Source organism: Actinia tenebrosa, unplaced genomic scaffold (genome assembly GCF_029948245.1).
Source record: "Actinia tenebrosa isolate PJP-AT-01 unplaced genomic scaffold, QUT_ActTen_1.0 PGA_scaffold4__44_contigs__length_22323623, whole genome shotgun sequence".
In the NCBI taxonomy this organism is placed as follows: Eukaryota; Metazoa; Cnidaria; class Anthozoa; order Actiniaria; family Actiniidae; genus Actinia; species Actinia tenebrosa.
This window is the reverse complement of record NW_028292581.1, coordinates 9,407,448-9,430,647: the sequence shown is the minus strand read 5'-3', so window position 1 is coordinate 9,430,647 and position 23,200 is coordinate 9,407,448. Positions and strand designations below refer to the sequence as shown.

Below are 23,200 nucleotides of genomic sequence, written 5' to 3'. Positions count from 1 at the left end.
AAACTGTTTAATTGCTGTTCAATGTATTTATTCATGAATGGATGCAAGGATAAATGAAAGAATGAAATTCCTAAGGAATTGAATGAAACTAATAATACGACTTTGGGTATATTTTCAGTGGCAAAAATGCGCTTCTGGTGGCAAGGGGAACAAAAGTTACCCAAAAAAAGACATCATTTACTCACAAGTCTTCTGTAAGAAAAACTACAAAACTCAAAAAGCCAGTTGACTCAAGGACTTCAAAAAAAGATGATAGACAAAATGCAAAAATGCAGGGAAAGGGCAAAAAGGGAAAGAATAAGATTCGCAAAGTTTCAAATGCTAGCAATCAAAATCAGTAAGTTAAATGCATTATCATTATCTTTTTCTGATTCAGAAACACTTTTAGTTTCTTTTAAAGGTCTTATATATCAATACATACTTTTGCTTATAATTACTATGGTTTCAGATCTGAGCTATCCTTACAAATCGCAAATATCTTGCATGGTGCAGTTGACCAGAAGTGTCCACTGAATACTAAACTTATTAGAATATTCATAAGCTCAACTTTTACAGGTAGGTTGTTTACTCTTTATCATGTCAGCCTTTTTTTTCCTCATTTGCTCCCTGAGGGAGGGGGGATTTAGGAATTAGGGGAGGGGTTTAGGGTATGGGGGGTGGGGTATGAGCAGACATGCACAGGCCGTCATCTAGCACATTTTGGCTGTTGCCATCTAATAAAATGGAAAGTGGTGCTGAACTTGGGGATCAGTTTCTAGCTGCCTTTACTGACACCAATTAAGAGAGTATAGTTTTTTGAGATAATTTTCTTTGAATTATTAACTATGAAAATTTGGGTTTGCTTTAGTACAGAAATACTTTTGTTATACAGGCCTTTCAGGTTTCCCAGCTGGCTGACCCTCAATATCTTTTTTCTTATTATCTAATTCCTCTTATAATGAAAATGTGTCATTTTCTTAAACTAATTTTGGAATAATACTCATGATAATGATCCACCTCATTTCTATTCTCTCATATTCAATTGGTCACCATCCACTCTCTCCATTGCATATTAACTCAACATGTTTTTTAAAGTTCTGTTTCACCTTTTAATCAAAGGGTGCAAACTGTACATCCATGAAAAAGTTAACAAACAAAATTGTACAAATCAGTGTAAAGTTTTGTAGGTCTGCACTCTACTGAGGTCTACTGAACTTACTATTTATGCAAATTTGAGCAAGACTTTCACGGATATATGGTATGCTTATTTTAGCTGTTTTCCCCCCTAATAGACACTGAGCATGAACGCAATGCATTGATGGAAAGAGTATACCCTAGATTAAAGTCATACTGCCAAGAAAATGGTTATGAATTTCAGGTACTCTATTCTTGATTACCGAATGTGCATGCTGATTGGCTGGCTGTGTTTATATCAGAGGACAGATGGGAGACACACTTGCACACAAATTATCCTTGAATATTTCAAAAAAGCAATATAAAATAGCTGCTTTATGTCTCTGTACTGTGATATGAACACTCTGTATCGAGTAGAAGTTGTTAGATATCTCAGTGTTTTTCTCTGGGTTTCCCCCCACACGCACATATTTTAATGTGCTCCATTGTCTTTGCATTGAGAAATTTTTTCCCATTTCTGGTTAGGTACTCTCATTTCTAGGCTTTAGATCATGATCGAGAGAATTATTTTTATTGGTGTAATTTTTCTTTTGATCAAGGTGGTAGATATGCGTTGGGGTGTCAGAGATGAAGCCACAGATATGCACGAAACAACAGAACTGTGCATCAGCGAGATACGAGCCTGCCAGAAACTATCTGTTGGACCTAACTTCATTGTAAGACATCGTCAAAATTGATAACTTTTTTGATAAGTACTTGTTATAGAAAAATACTTGTTATCGCCAACGCAAGTCGCAAGTACAGCAGTGCGCAACTCATCGGAAAAAAAGGAATAATGAAAAGAAAAAAAAAAAAGAAAGAAAGAAAAGTGCTATTGAAGTTGTACGTACTGTTTATTAAAAGAAAGTGTCCCAAAGTGCCTTACATAATAGTCTATAAAGAAGAAGATCATTTTGGAAACAGCGCAAACATACTATATTATACTAAAATTTATGTTAAATCGTTGATATACTTTTTATGACCGAACCAGACTCTTTTAGCTGAAAAATACGGCTACTGCCCTCTACCACCTAAAATAGACGTAAAAGATTTTGAAGCACTGATGAATGCCGTCCCTGAAGACGACACTAAAGACCTTTTCTACAAGTAAGTGTGATTTTTTTCCCCACATGATCAATAAGTGATGAGAAGCCAGTTTTCAGGGCTTGTTTGGAGTAATGCATTATTTAGTAAGGGACGCCTGATTATCGTCCATTAAAACTTCGGGTGCGGCAGTCCCTTTTTCATTTCCTTTTCTACAATTGTTTTACTCAATTTTCTTCGAATGCCTTAACGTTTGTACACGGTATTTTGCAAGAGAATGATAAGAATCCTATGAAATAGGAAACTGATTTAGATCGAAAAATTTTAATATTTTTGTAAGCTTACTGCAATAGAACTAAACTCATTTATCTGCACATGGATTGATTATTTTGTTTACACCCCATTTAGTTAGTATAAGATAGACCACAATGCTATTCCCACGTCGTACGTCCTACAACCCGTCACTACAGGGTATCCCGACTATTTTTCCAAGGATGACGAGAAAAGGGAAACTTCCCGGCACCAGTGGAAAGAGGTTTTCCTTCGATTGAAGAAGGCTTTAGTGACTGCAGTTCGAAGCGTATTCGACGACGAGCAAAAGATTCATCTTTTTGTCAGATCAGGTGACTGATTATTTGTATTAATATTTTTTATAGGAAATCGCACCTTCTCGAGTATAATTCGGAATTTATAGGTACGAGGGATGTTTTTAAAGCTTTCAAAATTGGACGAGCCTTTAGGCAAGTCCAATTTAAGAACTTTCAAAAAATCACAAGTATCTACAAATTCCGCCATGCACGAGAAGATTGTTCGGTGTTTTTTTTTTTGTTTAAGATACACTCAGAAAAATTGAGCAATTATATTGGGACTCTACATAGTACGATTTGGGATTTAATTTCACTCCTCTTGTCCAATCAGAATCGAGTAATTTTGTTGAGTGTAAACATAACTTACGCTGTTTTCAGTGTACGGACAGACAGTGCAATTGTTTTTTTGAAAAACATGCTTAGTTAAAAACATACTCGCGTTTCGCGGCTATTCTGATGATAGTCCTTCTTCATCATATCTTCTTCATGTTATCGTCACGCGAAAGCTTCAAAAGCCTTATCTTTGGGCGCAAAGTAGTAAGTGTAGACTCGAGATCTAGCCGTGATCTTCTTCTGCAATGTAATAGCGTACAACAACAAGTTTCATATTCGTGTGAACACTTCTGCAACGTTACTAGCAGGGCTGTGATGTTTTTACATTAGCTAAATAAATGCATTTGTTCGGTTTGGACGCAAAATCTGTGCATGTACGGCACGTTTCAACAACAACCAAAAATCAATACATCCTCTTTTCTATTTTCCAAGTTTTGTTTCGTTAGTAACTCGCCTTATGATAACAATTTTTTGTTTTTTTTTGTTTTGTAAAATTGATTTCCTTATTATCTCAACTTGCTGATTTCAGTATCTGAGGCAGAGATCGAAGAAGGTCTTCTCAGACCATCTGTAAACGTCACCAAATGTGGTTGGCTACATCGTAAATTCACAGAGTTAAGCCCCAAAGAGCAGGCACCAGACAATGTGCTAAGCAGATACATCGATAGCTTGACTAGGGAGAAAGATGACGTAGACACGGGAAAACTGCTAGAGGAATTCCGTACGCGAATGAAGCAAGTCTTGGATGGCGGCAACGTGATGGAATATAAAGTAAAGTGGACCGATAAAGGTAAAACCATTACACTCGTTCAGGTGGTTCAATACGCAAACCTTAAAATCCCGGGCTCCATCTTGGCCTTTATTGCCATCATTCTCGGTATTTAAGTTCTTATTTCCTAGACAAAAATTTATTTTATGTATAATCTTGCTGTCTCAATTTCCCCACGCAATGAATTCGAAAAAACTAACATTTATTAATTGATATTCCAGGCATCGACACAAACATTGAAGAGCACCAAAAATACCTCGAAACCTTCTGCGTAGACTTCGAAAACATGCTTCTTAGAATGATTAGCAAAAGTATAACCGAACACAAGAACTCGGAGATCGACAGCCCTCTGTATTCAGAGGTATCCCAACATGCGCTGTTTTGCCAGGCGAAGATCGAAATGTTCCACGGAAGAAAAAACACCCTTCAAAAGGTTTACGAGTACATCAAGAGCTCGAGTCGGTCACCCCTCGTTTTGTATGGGAAATCTGGTTGTGGAAAGACATCGATCATGGCTATGATGGCTAAAATGGTTCAAGAATTGACCCAAGAAAATGTCTGTGTTATTTTGAGGTACCAAATTACTAAAATGTAAACTAGTTCGTTAGAAAAAAAACAACAGACAAATAGAACAAAATCTGTAATCTAATTATTGCGCAACTTTTCGTTCGCATGGGCAGTTACTTCATCGCGGCCATGTTGGTGGTATTTAATGAAAAAATTATCATAAGCTTCCACTGCTAATACCACAAACATGTATTAACTCACTTCCTCACGTGTGAATATCAAGTCCAGGAGTCAGAGGTGAGGGGCGAGTGAACTGCAGCTAGGCCATCCTTGATTCATCTGCTGACTGCAAATTTTCAAAAGAATTCTTCGTGGTAGGCAGCAATTGCTACGATTGGTCTAAAACCAGGAGCAGTGGTTCCTGTAGAGTCTCGAATTTCCTGGACATTCAGGCAAGTTCGGGAAAAGTCTTCGCTTGACCACATTGTAGCAATTCATTGTTGATTTCTTTTTTTTTTTATCAACCCATGCAACTGGTAGCGATCGTGTTTTTTTTTTTACATTACAATTAATCTTTTTTTTTTCTTGATTAAACTGACAGGTTTATTGGTACGACTCCAAAAAGTTCGTCCATTCGACGATTACTCAAGTCCGTATTACAACAAATAAAGGCTGTCTACCATTTGAACATCAAGGTTCCTAGAGTAAGTATTACTGACTTCGTTATGCCATTTGGTAATTTAAAACAAAACTTGACAAAAAAGGAGATAATTCCTCAAACAAACAAACAGGGCGACTCCAGCCTAGAGAGCCTCGGTCCCAACTAACAAGTGGATACAGTTGGGTCCACTGTGCCCCATTCATCAAAAAGACGGCTCAGAAATTAAACCCAAGACCACAGAGGTCAGAATCGACACTGCACATAAATAGAGCGCACTTCATGATTGGGACAGACGTGCCTTATCCTTATTTTTCTATGCTAGAGAGTTTGAAAATTAACCCAATAACAGTATCGAAGAAAAAAGAGATTACTTGGCTGACGGAATATTCTATTTTTATGTCGTATTTACAGGACCCTAAAAGTATAGTAGAAACCTTCTCCACTGTTTTGTCGTCAGCCACCAAGCATAAACCTCTTGTTATACTGTTCGATTCCCTGGATCAGCTGTCACCATACGGGGATGCGCGACAACTGTCCTGGTTACCAACATTGCTTCCAGATCATGTGAAGTTTATTGTTTCGACGCTTCCAGATAACGAATTTCGATGCTTTCCTAAGCTGAAGGTCTGTCCTTGAACTTACGTTTTGTCTTCCGTTTTGTCTTTCTGCTGGTCTGCTTGCCTGCTTACGTGGTCTTTTGCTTGCCTGGTCTTTTGCTTGCCTGCTTGCCTGCTTGCCTGCTTGCCTGCTTGCGTGCTTGCCTGCTTGCCTGCTTGCCTGCTTGCCTGCTTGCCTGCTTGCCTGCTTGCCTGCTTGCCTGCTTGCCTGCTTGCCTGCTTGCCTGCTTGCCTGCTTGCCTGCTTGCCTGCTTGCCTGCTTGCCTGCTTGCCTGCTTGCCTGCTTGGCTTGCCTGCTTGCCTGCTTGCCTGCTTGCCTTGCCTGCTTGCCTGCTTGCCTGCTTGCCTGCTTGCCTGCTTGCCTGCTTGCCTGCTTGCCTGCTTGCCTGCTTGCCTGCTTGCCTGCTTGCCTGCTTGCCTGCTTGCCTGCTTGCCCCATGAGTGAATACGTGGCTCCTCCTATCATTCAAAACGATCCACATGTAGTGATAAATTTACCACTCTTTTTAGGCAATGTTTAAAGATCCTAAGCTATTTGTCGAAGTTCCCAGTCTCCCGGAACGAGATGTCCGTGAAATCCTAACCAAATGGCTGAAATCAAAAAATAGAGCTCTCCAGCCTGACCAGTTAGCATCCATCGAAACAGCATTCAAACAATGTCCACTGCCGCTATTTCTAAAGATATCATTTGATGAGGCTTGTTTCTGGCGTTCCTACATGGCTCCAGATCAAACACGCTTACAGATAACAATCCGGGATGCTATAAACAACTTGTTTGAACGAACTGAGAGGAAACACGGAAAGCTGCTTGTTCGACATGCCCTTGGCTACCTCACTGCAGGTATCGTGTTGTTATGCTGCTTTATTTTAGGGAAGCACGGGTGGCGTAGCGGTGAGAGCCCTCGCCTCTCATTAATGCGAACCGGAGTTTGAGTCCTGTACTCTTCAGTGTTGTATGTGAGTAGAGTGTCTACGTGTAGTTGGTTCTCTTCTGTGTTTCCCTGCACAAAAATCAACTCCTAAATTCCAATTCGATCACGGACGGAGGGCCACCAGTTTGTTAGCCTATGGCTATTAAGTGCTACCCTCGTAAAAAAGAGACGTTTTTTATAACTATTTAATCGTAGTTCCCCTGTGTGTAGAGTGTAAATAAAAATGTGGCTAAGAATGAAAATCCACAGACTTTCAAGATTAATTTTGTTGAATCTTAATGCGGCGCACCTCTTGTGGTGGTGCTGCTGGTGATGATAATAGCCCACTTCCAAAATATGCTCCGCTTGTCACACACAATATTTTTAGTACGAGGCTACGTACGAATTATTCAAATTTATTCTTTTCTCGTTTCACGAATCACTGAATCATGAATCATTTATGGGTAGCATGGGTGGCGTTCGCGGCTAACGCGTCGTCTTTCACCGCTGTGAGTCCAACGGGTCGGGTCGCTGGTTCGAGCCCTGCGGTCGCCACATGTGAATTGAGTTTGTTTGATGTGTTGTTCTCTCCTATGCTACGAGGGTTTTCTCCGGGTTCTCCGGTTTCCTCCCTCCGCAAAAATCAACATGTGAGTTGAGCGTTGTGTGCATAGAATATTAAATGTAGTGGTAGTGCGTGTGAGCGAAAAGTGTCCCCAGTTAGTGCGAAAAGCGCTAGAACGACTAGACACTTGAATAAAGTGATTTATTTATTTTATTTATTTGAGCATTATGTACCAAGCCTCGCATTGAAACCTTTGTGCGAGATAAGCGAAGCATATTTGGGCTATTTTTTTTTGTTACATTTGTTATTGCTGCTGGTGTCGCTGTGGTTATTGTTGTTCAGTGTCGACGATGGTGATGTTATTGTCGTCGTTGTTGTGTTCGTTGTTGCTGCTGCTGTCGTTTCTGGTGTTGTTGCTGCTGCTGTTGCTACTACTTCTGGAGTTGCTGTATAGTGCTGTTGTAACTGTTGCTGTCTTTTATTCCTGTATTTTCGTTGTTATGTTGTTGCTGCTGTTGTTCTTGTTGATGCTGCTATTTTTTCTTTGCATTGATATTATTAATAATAGTATTGTTGTTTTTATAAAGTAAGCTTACCATAACAACCTACATTTTCCTCAGCTCGCAGTGGTCTGACCGCCAACGAACTAGAAGACATATTATCATGCGACGATGAAGTCCTAGATGATGTCTTCCAGTACTGGACACCCCCAATAAGACGCCTTCCTCCGCTGCTTTGGGTGAGAATACGAGCAGATCTTGAGTCGTATCTGGTTCTGAAAGGAGCAGAGGGCGCTAGTGTTACGTACTGGTATCATCGTCAGTTTATTGAGGCTGCTAAAACTCGATATTTAGCAGACGATCATCAGAGAAACAAAATCCATTCTAATATTGCTGATTACTTATGGGCTACAACGTGGATGGTGGTGAGTAGTGCCTTGGTATTTTCGCTGTTTATTTTATTTTAACTTGGACATATCTTTATCACCAACTTACTTACTTTTGTCATATGGTTTATTTTTGATATATATTTTCTATTTCCTTAGAAAGTGAATGTGGTTTGGGCGGCGACGATAGAAAGTTTGCGCGTTTCTCCAGCGTATCTTCGCAGCCTTTAAAGCTTTCCCCCCATCGTTACAATTTACGGAAGCTGCACGAGCTTCCATATCACCTGACCATCAGCCAACGATGGGAAGACGTGAAAAACGAGGTCTTGTGTAAATATGTATGGCTTGAGGCTAAGATAAGAGCGAGAACTCTCAGGTAACTTGATTGGACAATGACTGCTTCTCTTAAAATGTGAAGAAAAAAAAATGAAATGAAGGGAAATGGCTGCAGGGACTGTAGCAGATAGTCTAAATTTACAGTGCAAAATAAGGTGGTAGGTAGGGTGCTTCATCTGAACTCACATGTTTATTTACAGGGGGGAGGGGGCTTGGGGGGAACCAGGAACTGAAGAACCTGGGCGAAAACCCTGTGGAAAGAAACCAAGTTGTTCGGCCATTTAGGAGTATCTGTTGGTTGACCTCATTAATGAGATCTTTCACAATCCTATAAACCTTTTTGTCTCAGTGATTTTAATTTAGTGTTTTCTCATTATTTTTTTCAGGGATGTGCTGGACGATTTTAGGCATGTTCTGGAGTACCACAAAGACCCGGATATGGTGACCGTCGGAGAGATACTGGAGCTGGGTAAAGATGCTATTTTGGCTGACCACAATCAGCTAGCATCACAGCTTGTCAGTCGAATCTATGATGTAAGTGACAATGAGGATGATGGAGTTTAAAGCAAGCATTTATCGTTATTCAAAACCGAACATCAAGGTTACCCATCACTGAAATAACCTCTGAACAGCCGGAAAATCCGGAAACGGAAAATCTGGAGAAAAACCTTAAAGCACAGGAGATAGCCAAAAGGTGATGCTATTAGCAGGAATCCACGGCCTCAGTGGTGAAAGGCAGTACATTAGCACCACACACCACCTGTTTCCTTCCATTTGTTATTTTGCTATTAGGGTGTTTGACGATTATCTTTTGATATGTTCGCAGAAAAAAGTCCAAGATGCGTCATCGTTAATGGCATCAGAGTTAAGCCCTGTGAGTTTAGCCATGATAATATGCTAAAAACCATCAACATCGTCATCACTTGCCAATATTCATTATTATCATTGCTACAATCATCATCAACCTCATTAACATCATAGTCTCATATCGTGTCATCAACTTTCATTATCACAACAACATCACCATCATTATCATAATCGTGATCATAATCATCATCACTTTTATATCACCACCTTCAATATCAGCTAAGGGGCGCGTGTGGCCTGCGCAAGAATCGATTCAACAACATTAACTAACCCGTGACACTCACAATAGTAAAATGAGAACGTTGCATTGCTTCGCTACCCTTAACTTCCAAATATAATCCAAAACAAATTTGCGCAACAGATATTGAAGTGCTGCAGTGCGATGTAAGATGGTTCGCATCATTCACCTGTGAGCAAGAACATATGGGGTCTTTTCCTTTATTCTTCTTTATTCTTATTTATTCCCTCGGGCTATTCTCCAATACGCCCCCACGGAAAACGTTGGTTTCATTTAATGAATGTGGTGATCATATTGTGTGTACTGTATAGGTTTTGAAAACGTTGCTCAGAGACGCTCATCATTCTGAAGAACCCTCGCTTTTGCCCAATCGCGCGTTCCTCGAACCTCCTGGTGGTCAGTTGGTAAAAACTCTGGTTGGACACAAAAAAGGCGTCTTTGGATTAGCATGCACTCAGGATGGAAAGTATCTTGTGACAGGTACATGGTAGCATTAAGTTTTGCACCAGTATAAATTTCTCATTTATTCCTCTGTTACAGCGCGACGCCGAAAAGTATGTCAACGATAATGTATTCGCAGAATTGCAGGATAATCAGTCTTATTTTAACTCTGAGCAAAAAAAAAAAAAAAAAAAAAAGAACGCCAATTGGCGGATGATGAGACAAAATTATGAATTCGTTGTCGGTGCTCGCAGTTTTGAGCATTGCGCTGTAACTCTGGATCGTAACTGTAAAATTAGAGAGCCCAATCTCATGCAGTGAATATGGCTTTTCGTTGTGTGGGAGAGTGAAAGATCTTAACCATTTTCATGAAAAATAAATAAATTGTACTTGTTTTACGAGGGTAGCCGGTTTCTAACGAAGCCGTTTTCCTTTCTTTTTCAAGCAAAGGTTCTGGATCATTTACTAGGTTAAGGTAGAGTTTGTTGCAAAATAGCTTGTCACGGTTCGTTATCTTATCAGGTTCACAAGATGGTTCAATCAAGATTTGGTGTATTAGCAATGGCTACTTAATGACAACTGTAGATGACCTGGGTGAAGACATTGGTGCCATCAGATGCTGTGATGACGATACACGTCTCGTTGTCTCATCCAAAAGAGGATTGACCGTCCTTGACTTTGATACAGGGGAAATATTGCAAAGGTTGGTTCGTACTTCGTTCGTTCCTTCCTTCCTTCCATGCAACCTTGCGTCCTTGCTCCCTTCCTTCCTTCCTTGCTACCTTGCTTTTTTGCTTCCTTCCTTGCTTCTTTGCTTGCTTCCTTGCTTCTTTGCTTGCTTCCTTGCTTCTTTGCTTGCTTCCTTGCTTCTTTGCTTGCTTCCTTGCTTCTTTGCTTGCTTCCTTGCTTCTTTGCTTGCTTCCTTGCTTCTTTGCTTGCTTCCTTGCTTCTTTGCTTGCTTCCTTGCTTCTTTGCTTGCTTCCTTGCTTCTTTGCTTGCTTCCTTGCTTCTTTGCTTGCTTCCTTGCTTCTTTGCTTGCTTCCTTGCTTCTTTGCTTGCTTCCTTGCTTCTTGCTTGCTTCCTTGCTTCTTTGCTTGCTTCCTTGCTTCTTTGCTTGCTTCCTTGCTTCTTGCTTCCTTGCTTCCTTGCTTCCTTGCTTCCTTGCTTCCTTGCTTCCTTGCTTCCTTGCTTCCTTGCTTCCTTGCTTCCTTGCTTCCTTGCTTCCTTGCTTCCTTGCTTCCTTGCTTCCTTGCTTCCTTGCTTCCTTGCTTCCTTTCTTTTTTCCTTCTTTCTTACCTGCCTGCCTGCCTACCTTTTTCCATGTTCTTGCTTAATTGCATTTTTCCTTGCTTCCTTCCTTTCTCCCTTCCATTTTTCATTCCTTCCCCTTTTTGTTCCTTCGTTCCTTCCGTTTCTTTGTTTTCTGTCCGTCTGTTAGTCTGTTAGTCGGTCCTCTATCTATTAGCGCAGTTATCCTACCAACAATCCTTAACCCATCTGCAGACCCTGAAGAAAACATAGTGACAGAACAACAAGCAGTAGGATGCATACAAAAACAAGTTACTATAGAGGATGAAAGGCGATAATCCTGAGGGAACAAATTTGAGTTTATCTGTACTGCTGTGGGATGACGCATGACACAATGTCACTTTAACTGTTACGTGAAACAGCGAATTTCTTGCCATAACCCTTCTACTTACAACAGTTGGTGCGACTTACAGTTGAAATTCTAGCAGGTCTCTGTTTATATATTCCACTGCTGTCGCTTGTCCACATCTGTTCTCAAACCACTCATCTCAATTAGTAACTGAGAATGAGAGAAAAATATTAGGAACGCTTAAAATAGGCCAAGTAATAGTCAACGGTAAAATTAATCCGTTTTTATTTATCGCTTTATTTATTCGCAGCTATCAAACACACTTTTTCGGCTACCCATCACCATTTACTCTGGCTGGTAAAAAGGGAAAGACTATGGTCTTCTTTGAAGAGAAAGGCCTAAAATCAATCGATTGTATGACGAGGATACTTAACTTCAAAATGAAGGATATTCTACCCGTAGGGAGTACCGGTCAGAAAAGCCTTTTGACATCCTATGAAGATACTGTACTCTGCAACTCGAAACAAGATGAAAATTCCTTGAATGTCTTAGATGTTCGTCAAGGCAACATAATTCACACTTTTGTAGTATTCGATAGTAAAGATGACGAAGCTTTTCTTAATTTAACGGAAATTGCCATGCGCAAACCTGATGAGGTCATCGTTGCCAAGAAACTGGTTGTCGATTTATATGACGTGCAAAAAGGATCAAAACTAAGAAGCATTCGATGTAAAATCGATGATTGGATCAAACATCTGTCTGTTGTTGCCGACAGTGACGTCATGGTATTCCCAAAAAGGAACAAAGTTGCGATATTGGATCTTAGCTCCAACGAGAGAAGAGACGTCCTCGAGCATTCAAACTACATATCCCGGACCTTAGCCTCTGCTGGTAGCATTATCGTGACTTCTGGTGGGGACAGCGTGGTTCGTGTTTGGGATCTGAATCGAGAAGATATCCATAATCAAACAGAAAAACCCGAAACAGTGCTTCAAATCTACTCCCTCCCAACCGACCCAAGACATGTTATAACAGTGGGGAGACTGGGTTTAAATGTTCACGTGATCACCACGTGGGATCTCTCTACTTTCCTTCCAGTCTGTAAAGTGAGTAACATTTCGTCCAGTTATTTAAAGGTGATAAACGACCGGCGAGCTGCTCTCCGTGTTGATAACCGTGCAGTAATAGTAAATATGAATAGCTGGAAGGTAGTATGCGTTCTGAAGGGCAAGATACCGGACTTCATCTTCGCTGGCACTCCAGACCTGTGCTTAGTCAACGAGGCTACAGAGATTCTTACCTATTCATTCGATCAGAAAAGTCTTAGAATATACAATATAGAAACAGGAGAGGAGACCGGCAGGCTAGTAGGGCAGCGCCAGAATTTCAAGATCCAGGCATATATTGTGAATAGTGGAGGTACCGTTCTGGCTCACAATGACGAACCTTTGGAAGTCATATTCATATGGGATGTTATTGAAAGAGAACAGTTATTCTCTATAAATAGAACTGGGTATACGAGATTCGTGTTGACCCTTGCTGCTTTCACACCAGACGGGACAAACTTTGTTTTGAGCATTCGACGAACGAACGAAGACGATTACATTCGACACCCGTCGGTCTGGGACGTCGAAAACAGTAAGTAATGCTATCATCAAATTACAGCAGTTTTACAAGTTTTTCACTGGATATTTTCGCTTCACTGAAAGCTTGATTACTAATTAATGGTGCTGTTCACTTCTATTTTCCTGTTATTCCATTAAATTTCTTGTCTTATTTGTTTTGAGAACGTTTTCTTTTTTACCGTTAACGCTCCGTCAAGTAAAAAACAAATGAACGTGTTCGTCGAAACTGAACACCTTTTCAGGGCCGTAGCCACCGTTTCGACAATGGTCCGAATTTTTAAAAAAAGGATCTAAGTTTTCCTTTTTGTTTTTCTTGTTTAGAGAAGTCACCTTTTCACAAAATTCATATTTTTTGGTTAATGTTGAATCTTGGGTATTTGAATCTAGAGAGAGTTATCCACGACTTACGATATCCTGAGGACACCGATACCAGGTCCCTCGCGGTCATTGATAACAAGAGTGCCATGACGTCACACGAAGATTATAACATAGTGGTATGGGATCTTATTGCTGGTAAGTATAGGTATGGTGGTTTAATGGTGCATAGGATTGTTGAGCTAAAATAGACTACTTCGACAATACGGCGGCCATATTGGATCGCAAGGCATAATGGGGCGTCCAGGGGTAAATAAAGCTTTGTTCCGGTAATGACGTCGAATAATATTAACAGCTCCACAAGAGAATACAGCAAAAGATGATTTAAGACAGCACATTGATCACCTTTACCCATAAAAGAAAGACAAACACAAACTATACATTTTCCGTCATTTTTGTTTTGTTTTGGCCAATAAGATGACCGCGCGCCGTTATGATCGTCGAAGTGGTACATTGTCACTCCTATGCTCCATGCTCTCGACACTAGTACTTATTAGGCGAAATAAGAAATAAAATCAAGTCATAAGACTTCCTATGGTTTTGTTTTTCTTGGCCTTTCGCTGGAACGGGACTTTTTTGAATCAAAGTAACAAACGATAATGATGCACGCGATTCTCTCCTCTCGAGTTTGATTCCTGGATTCCGCATTATATGTGAGAAGAATGGGTCTTCCCTTAAATTGAGGGGTTTTCTCGTGCAGGTTCTCAGGTTTTCCAGCCTACACAACCTAACAAGCTAAACTGATTCCAACTCAATCTATGAGTATTCCATATTCTGCCTAAAATCAGCCCAGGGGCTATTTCAGGGTTGAACAAAATCGAAGGCTTGTTTTTCTTTCTCTAGGTACTGCTCGTTACGTGCTACACGGCCGCATGCATTATGGCAGTCGAGTAGATGTGCTGAGCTCTGGAGGAAGGTACGCCATATCACATGATGACAAGACTATCATATTATGGGATGTTCTAGAAGGAAAACAGGTTGGGAGTTTCACAGCAGACAAGGTTATTTATTTATTTTCCATTCTTTACCTATCTTTTAAATCAATGATAGGTGATAGGAGTAAGATGTTCAAAGCTGTTTTATTTGTTGAATATGTGATGTCTTCAATTTACGATCTGTACCTCAGCGTAGCTTACAGGGTTTTCGAAGTTTATTACGGTTTTGTTGCTGATGTTGTTATTGCAGTTATTGTTCCTGTTATTGTAGCTGTTATTGTTCCTGTTATTGTAGCTGTTATTGTTCCTGTTATTGTAGCTGTTATTGTTGCTGTTATTGTTCCTGTTATTGTAGCTGTTATTGTTCCTGTTATTGTAGCTGTTATTGTTGCTGTTATTGTTCCTGTTATTGTAGCTGTTATTGTTCCTGTTATTGTAGCTGTTATTGTTGTAGCTGTCGTTGCTGCTGCTGTTGTTGCTGTTGCTGTTGATCATCATCATTGCTGCTGGTGTTGCTCTTGTTATCGCTGTTGTTGTTGCTTTTGCTGTTGTTGCTGTGGTTGCTGTTGCTGTTATTGTTGTTTTTGTTGCTACTGCTGTTTGCAGCTATTGTAGTGTTTTTGTTTGGTTTCTTTATATCTATATCTTACGGTGAAGCTAAATCTAGTGCGTTTTGCAAAATATACTGATTTTGTTACTGATACGCCGCCATCTTTATTTCTATTGTTCAAAAACGTTATCCAATGCGAAACACATCTTAAAACCTATCGAAATTGCTGGTAGTTGGAGCGATATGTAAAACAACAAAGCGTAAAACCAGTTGAAAAACGTTCGACACTCCATACTATATATCTATTTCTACGTTTGCTCCGGGGGAATCCCAATAATAAGCCTGAAGTGAGATGACGTTTTACCCCCGTGTCTAGACCATAATCCTTTTCACGTTGCTTTTGTTCTTTAATTATGACTATTGTTCCTGTATTCTCTAAGGAATCAAAAATGCTAATATAAAAGAATTTTAAAAAAACTATCATGGTATAGAGTCGGGGGTAAGACGTCATCTCGCTTCAGGCTTATTTAAGATTGCTACTGTATCAGTAAAAAGGTCCATGGCTGCTGTATCAGTTAAATCTGCATTGCACCTTTTTTTTGATCAGCTTGTCACGGTGCAGCCGTTGTTCGATGGAGATGTTATTGCACTGGGACACGACAGCCCCTTACCGTTGGTGTTCCTCAGAAGACAGGGGCGTAATCTGGCCCCATTCCAGTGTCCCAAAGAGGGCACTAGAGCAATTGGTGGAGGAGGTAAAATAGTATTAAACGGCGCCTATGATGGTTACAGGCATGATATTCCTTATCTTAGTTCATTTTCTCTTGTTGTGATTTATTTATTCATATATACAATGGTTAATTTTCGCCACAGGAATAAACATCGTGTTTGAAGGACTAAATGTAACAAGTTTGGATGAAGAAAAAGAATGATAACAAGCTGTCTATGGTTTGTGAAATGAAAAATTTAATTTGAATACATGCATGGGACATGTGCAGGCGTTTTCTGCTTTTGTCTTATGCATATGAACAGACTATTAAAGATAGATTATATACGATAATATTGTACTGATGCCCTGATGTCTACTCACTACCTATGATTTAGCTGAAGTTCCTTACGTGCAATTTCCGTGGGCATGTAAGAAACCATGTTCACCCGGCAGCCACAGGAACAATTGGTTTTTCCACGCGAACCCTCACATTGAAGTACTCAAGAATAAATTTTGAAGATAATAAACATGGCCGCCGTGTGCAAATAAGGCCCATACATGAGACTGGAAATGACAATTTTTCATTATCAGTTTATTTACAATTTTATATAATAAACTACAGTCACCTCTCACCTTGCGGACACCCTGATATTACGGACACCTCGCTATTACGGACAGGAGCAAAATCCCCGGCAACAATATTGACAAAGAAATGACCGTAACTAATTCTCGTTATTGCGGACGCTCGCTATTACGGACACCAAGTGACGGTGCCGAAGGTGTCCGCTGTAAAGAAAGTTGACTGTACGTTTTCAATTTAGTAATTACACTCGAAGTTTTATAGGGACGGGCCGGTGGTGCAGTAAGAGTAGCCCGATGGATATTGCTGGTTTTCAATTATTCCCAAGAGAATGTAATTACAAAAGACATGGCGGCCATGTTGGAGGATATAACAAAAGAGACTAATGACGAATCTTTTGTTAATTCATCCAACATGGCGGCCGTGAAAACCATCAATATAGACCCCTTGCAGCACGTCGGAATGCAGCTCAATTTGGAGGGCAAAACAATAGGTTTCCAATTCTAAGGAGATTGAAATTATTTTGTTTGTCCTCTCCGAATTGAGCTGCTTTGACGTCGCATGCATGGGGTCTATAGCCTTATTGCCGACGTTGCAGGGAGGTAATTAAATGACCTCTTACACACAAGATATAGCCCCACAATACGTCATTAATCCGATTATTGTTTCTCTTTACCCATAAGGGAATACTGAAAAATGCTTTTCACAAGTTTCTTAGCCACTGGTCTGGCTATTAAAATCCTATCGTCAGATTTTTTAGTGTTTTACATAATGAAAGTACTTCATACTAGAAGTAAAATAAGCTAATTATTACCCTGCCTAGGACTCGACAGTGGGCGTTATTTTCAATTTAAACCGCTGTTTATTGATGCAATTTTGATGAGTGGTTTTCATTACGGGAAAATAACAAAAAATACAAAGAGTCCCGTGCAAAACTTGAGGGTTTTGCCCTCTTGAAGTTCAAAACGTGTATGGTTCTTCAATAAATCGTGTAGATTATTCAGCGGTTTTTGAGCGCCCGCACATGGTGGGCTCAAATCGAATGTTGAAAAGTAGTCAGCCGTCTTAAAGTAAATTTTCATTTTAATCGATTTTTTTAAGGTTATACACTCACTTTTCGTTGGATCTGTAGTTTTAGTTCAATGCTGCAAGACAACTTTTTGGCTTGGGCGTAATAACTTTGCCCTTTCAGACCACGTGTCATTCTCCTGAGAATAATATAAGATTTTTGTTCGAGAAGTTTATCGAGAAGTTTATCCATATTTATGTGTCTTCTCATGCACATCCGTTAGACTATACTTAAGGGAATGACGTGACCTGAATTGGTAAGCATGCCTAATCAAGCTATTAAAAGATTTATTCGGAAAACCATGTGGGACTTCAGTTATCTTAATTACATGTAGAGTAACACGCCATGAACCTCGATGCCAGACAGATACAATGTATAATCACAAACTGAGTTCTTGCCCGTTTGATAGATTCTTAAATAAGGGACTGCATGAATGGGCCCTTCAATTGGCCAGGAACCTGTAGTGAATGGATTTCCGGCTACTCTTGACTTGTACCATCCTCTTTCATTCTTGTGTTCCTTTAAGACTTGCCAGTTGTTTCCGTCACGTGATCCCTCGAGTTTCCAATTGATGATCGCTGCCAACCCATTCTGATTGCCATGACGTAATGAATAATGATTGGGAAATACTAGGAACTTCTCTCCCAAGTCTATTTGCCACCAAGAATGCTCCTTGTCTTCGGTGCAACTGTGAGTGCCTTCTGTGTTAAAAATATCCATCGCGTCACCCTCTCCATCTGAAGAACGCTTCGCATCGAAAGGCCGGAAACTCTTGTTTCCCCCCCTCAAAGTGAAGATGACACCATTACGATCAAAAGCATTTTTGAAGTTCAAGACTCCTGAAAAGCATAAAGATTAGTATAAGATTGGAAATCGCACGATCTCGAGTACAATTCGGAATAGGCTTTTTGCAACAAACAGTCATGTGCTGATATATGAATTTCATAACGAATCAATTCAGCCAAAGGTCCCTTGGGGAAAGTTCTGCTATATTTTGAAAGGGAAAGTATATCATATGGGGAAAAAATTATTTTTGAAAAGGTTTTGGTTAATACTATATTATTAATCCAGCAAAAGATCTTTTAAAAAAAGAAGTCATCCAATAACAACCACGTGTCAATCTATTCCAAAAGGCCCGCTGATAGGTACAGGCGATGTTTTGAAAGATGGTTGAGTCCAATTTGAGAACTTTCAAAACACCACAAGTATCTATATCAATTCCGAATCAGTGTACAAGAAGATCGTGCCACTTTTTTGGTTGAAAATACACTCAATATCACTGATGAGCAACTTAATTGGGACTCTACAGAGTACAAATTACACTAATTATTTGTACTCCTCTTGTCCAATCAGAATCGAGTAATTTTGTTCGGAATATGTTCGAAAACATAACTACCTAAACAAATTCAACTAATTAATCAATTATATGAGATATAACTATGGTAGGACTTTGAAACGCGAAGGATCTCTGGTCTGTCGAGCCGCTCGTTTTATTGAGCCTCGACGTTGATATAAGTTGAAGTTCATATAAGTTGAGTGTCAGACACAAACTAGAGCAGAGTCAGGTTGACCAGAAGGACTTTCCTTAGTCGGTGTCAGTCGGGATTCCTTTATACTCGGTCACTGTCTTACTTAGGTCTGTACCTCCCAGTACGACCCGAACTACAACTTTAGTCTTGTTCACAACTAAGTACAAGATTAAATGCGCAGAAATAGTTAAATTGCTCGTCTTTATATAACCAGGTAATCTAATCAAGACAACTTCAACCTTGGGGTTTTGAATGTTTAGGTTTATTGAAATAGGTTTGTGGAACGGAAAACTACAACCAAGTGATGCCGCGCACGCACTTCCGGTTACTATTAACCAATCAAAAGCATTTGTGTTGCATCGCCAAAAGCTCCATGATGAATTTCAAAATGGAGTCGTAATTCGAGTTAACTTTTTTTAAATACGTCCTGACTTTACATTAAAAATTATTTGTTACATGTACCAGAAAAGCTTCCTCGTGCCCTATCAGCAATCAAAATTAATAAAAACGAAGCATAAATGCAATAAAAGAAAGAAAAATTGGTGTTGTCTTAATTAGTCACCAGCTGCCATTTTGATTAGCATGAGATATTATGAAATAGGAGAATGGGTATTAGGAACTGTTCGATTTGACAAAAAATCCTTTGCGCGCTTCGAGACGAGAACACCTGGAAGTAGATATCCAAGTCAAAACAGTCTCGGTTACTAAACAAAACATACTAGACTTGCAGAATCATATACAAAAAGCATTATTCATTTGAACAAATAATTCCTAAAATTCTGCTGCAGAACGCTATAAATTTATATGAAATCCCTCGAAAATTAAATTTATGATTTCTGCTTTAAAACCAATAAGTTTTTTACCGGCGTTTGCATTGCTACGCGGCCACCCTAGACAAAAATCGCGACGTGCACTTTGCAATAGACTGCCTTCAATCAAACACGTTGAAGCCATTTACACGCGCGTGTGATTCAAAAGGCGCCAAAACTTCGGTCGATTGTTTACAAGTATCATAAGCCACACTCACCGGGCCTATCCGGGCCGATCCAAGCGCGTGTAAAGAAGGGAGCCCATTAAAATTTTGTGTAAGGAAAGGTATTGTCCTTGGTTGATCTATCTAGCGCGCGCAATCCATCATGTGACAGGCGTTCCTCGTAGTGTTTTGGTTTCGGCCGATCCGAATGACCTACGATCGTGTAAGGAAGGGAATGACGAGTGTAATAGGAAGGGAGTGAAACAGTGGAAATTTTATCGTCCTATGCTCGTAGCAGATTGCTATGCACACAGGCGGTTGCTATGCACGTTGAAGGCTGGATTACACGATCAAGTTAGAACGTAAGTACTTTTTCGAAACTAAAAGTCAGCTGAATTTATGAATTTACGTAACATGAGCGTATGAGTTTATGTTCAAGATGAACTGTCGAGTCACTCGTTTGAATGTTTTTGAAATCGTTAATTTGAATTTTGAATTTTTTTACAGAATAATCACTAGTTTATTTTCCGTATCTAATGGGGAAGTCGATCAAAACTACGGAGGCATATTAAGTTTACAAGACCGAGAGTAACGAAAAAGGGCTAAAGCCATGTGATCAGGCAAACTTTTCAGCAGTAGGATTATTCTTGATTCTGTTCACCAGTTCGTAAGCCGATTTTTTCCTATCACGCCGGCGAACTGATGAATGCATTGTCGATCCTCATATATTTTGAGCCGCAATGCCCGTTGATGAGGTGATAAAAACACCGCTTGCTCCCTTTCTCAACTCCTTTTATATATATCTAATTAAAAATGATTTTCTGCTTCCAGCTATTCCACTAACAAACACAATAAAACCTTTTTCTACGATATTAAAAACTTTCTTTTGCTCTTCGCTCAAGGACGCCATTTTGTTTGTTTTCATCTGTTTGACGTTACACGTCAATTTTTTGAATTTGTCACGTAATCCGTTTCTATAGATACTGCTACCAACATAGAGCGAAAAATATTTTCATTTTGGATTGTTTGATTGGCTGAAAAGGTTCGCGTGGTTTACAGTTTCACTCCCCTCCCTTTTTACACGTCGCTCCGCTCCTCGCAAGAAATTCGTCGGTTTTCGGAGTAAATTCGCTAGCCCGACTAAAGCAAGGAACGCCTGCCATAAAGTGTAGCGCGCGCACGCAAACAAGCACTACAAGGAACGCCTGTCATATCTTAGATGACGTGCGATAAAATCGAAGATAAACCAACACAATCAAAATTTTAACGTGCTTCCTTGGTGTAAATGACATCAACTTGTTTGATTGACGGCAGTCTATTGCAAAGTGCACGTCGCGATTTTTGTCTGGGGTGGACGCATAGCAATGCAAACGCCGGTAACATTTTGATATTCTCCGATATCAAGTTCCAGTTCTTAGCAGCAGAATATTTAAAAGACGTCTTAATTGTTGAATGCGGATTAGGCAGACTCAAAATAAAGGTGTCTCGCAAGGAATAAACAACAGAAATATCTTTCAAATAACTCTGATTATTAACGAAATAATTGCAGGAAACTTTTAAGAATCGCCTGGTAAAAGATAGCAATCTATATAGCTAGAATCACCATATTGAAAACGCAATATCCCGAGGAGTATTACACTGATTGTCAAACTTTCAAAACTTCACGAGTATCTATCAATTCCTAAATGTACAAAGAGATCGTGCGAGATTTCTTTGTTATAATACGCTCAACAAAATCGTGCAACTTAATTGGGACTCTACAGAATACAATTTGGGATTTAACTGTACTATTTTTGTCCAATCAGAATCGAGTAATTTTGTCGAGTGTATTACATACATACATACTTTATTACCTCATCCCTTTACAGGGCTTTTCAGAAGCATTGACAAATACAAATTACAATATGATGTAAAAGTTAAATATAAATGCTAATATGAGTATAAATTTGTGCAATTACAAGAACTTCCAAACATTACTCGTGTCTACTAATTTCCAAATTGTACTCGAGATCGTGTGATTTTTTGTTTATAGTTCACTCAACAAAATTTCAGTAAAAAATGCGAAGCGACGCCGTTTATCTTTGTATATTTGGCGGCCGATTTTCAGTCCATCGCGCAACTGAAATGCATAAAAAAGATTAGTTCTTACGGCTTTAAAATTTTATTTATATGTTTTTTAAGTACAAAATGATAGAAAATAATTGTTTTGCCATGTTTTTGCCGTGTTGCCATAGAGACTTAATTCGGACTTTGAAGTGAATAGGTAGTGAATTAAAGTTGCAGTATAAATAGTACAAAAATGCGCAATGTGTATCGTAGAGTGAACGGTTATTTTTAAAAACCGTGAAATAGATATTTGAATAATACACTTTAGCAGACCTTAATGTTTTCTCTTGTGTCTATTTGACTATTACATGCTGACTATTTTTTTTTTTTTTTTTTTTTTTCATTTCACGGGTTAAATGCCTTCACTCTGTTATATTGCTATTTAGCCAGCCACTATTCATAGTGCTAGCTATATAGTCAGCACTGGTTAACGGATCGATATAATGGGTGTTTACACTTTCCAATTAAAATGTAAACAACATAATAAAATTGGTAGCCTGTGGTGAACTTACTTCCATGCAGAGACTTCCATTTATCTAATTCAGCCTTGAGGAGAGAACTTTTTTTTTCTTCATCACTTGCTATTTTCTTTAAGCCAGCCATATTTTTCCTGCTTATTTCCCTTTCTTCTTCGACATACTTTGACATCGCTTCTTTTTCTTCAAAAAGATTTTCGTTTTTTTCTTGAAGTTCCTGATTTAAGCCATACAACTTTTTCTTATCAGATTCTGCTTTCTTTTTTGATTTTTTGGCTTCCTCTAAACTTGTGAGCAAAGTTTTGTTTTTCTTCAATCCTTCATTTAGAGCTCTACGATCGTCCTTGCTTTGTGCAAGCAGTAACTGGTGGGCTGATAAGTCTTTCTGGAGGTTTGTTATTTTGTTTTCATACGCTGTATTAGCATTCGTCAACCTTTCTATCTCTTCTCTACTTTCTTCTTGTAGAACCCGTTTTTGCTGTTTAAGAATCTCGCATTTCTCGCAAATTGCGGATTCTTCATTGTAAAAAAAGAAGAAAAATTCAACCATAAACCAACCAACCAACCCACCACCCACCCACCCACCACCCACCCACCCACCCACCCACCCACCCACCCACCCACCAGCCAACCAACCAACCAACCAACCAACTTCAGTAATCATTATGAAACCATCCAACCTGACCGTACAACCACCCAACCACCCAACCACCCAACCACCCAAATCCATAAACTTACCAATCATCCATCAAAGTAAAAAAC

At 39.5% G+C, this 23,200-nt stretch overlaps 1 protein-coding gene and 1 pseudogene across 2 annotated transcripts; one reads left to right on the top strand and one right to left on the bottom strand.

Moving 5' to 3' along the window:
* The first annotated feature begins 269 nt into the window (after positions 1–269).
* Positions 270–16,024, top strand: LOC116296578 (NACHT domain- and WD repeat-containing protein 1-like; annotated as a pseudogene). Its single transcript, XR_016121090.1, has 22 exons — positions 270–337; positions 449–555; positions 1,272–1,357; positions 1,713–1,829; positions 2,144–2,263; positions 2,609–2,819; positions 3,646–3,906; positions 4,107–4,458; positions 4,994–5,096; positions 5,465–5,677; positions 6,181–6,511; positions 7,767–8,097; positions 8,223–8,408; positions 8,755–8,902; positions 9,195–9,242; positions 9,785–9,953; positions 10,437–10,617; positions 11,822–13,149; positions 13,524–13,649; positions 14,355–14,512; positions 15,604–15,751; positions 15,870–16,024. The product of XR_016121090.1 is annotated as an NACHT domain- and WD repeat-containing protein 1-like (transcript).
* LOC148907007 (uncharacterized) lies at positions 15,920–23,102 on the bottom strand. The gene is made up of 3 exons (XM_089036514.1): positions 23,087–23,102; positions 22,475–22,954; positions 15,920–18,193 (listed from the first exon to the last, which is right to left on the bottom strand). The coding sequence occupies exons 1-3, from the start codon at positions 23,100–23,102 to the stop codon at positions 17,679–17,681; spliced, it is 1,011 nt and encodes a 336-aa protein (XP_088892640.1). The 3' UTR covers positions 15,920–17,678.
* Between the last annotated feature and the right edge of the window lie 98 nt (positions 23,103–23,200).

Excerpts from the sequence above, each read along its gene's own strand:
- LOC148907007 (XM_089036514.1), bottom strand. Across the intron at positions 18,194-22,474 it reads ATGGAAGTCTCTGCATGGAA|GAGTCTTGAACTTCAAAAAT; the intron begins GTAAGTTCACCA and ends TATGCTTTTCAG.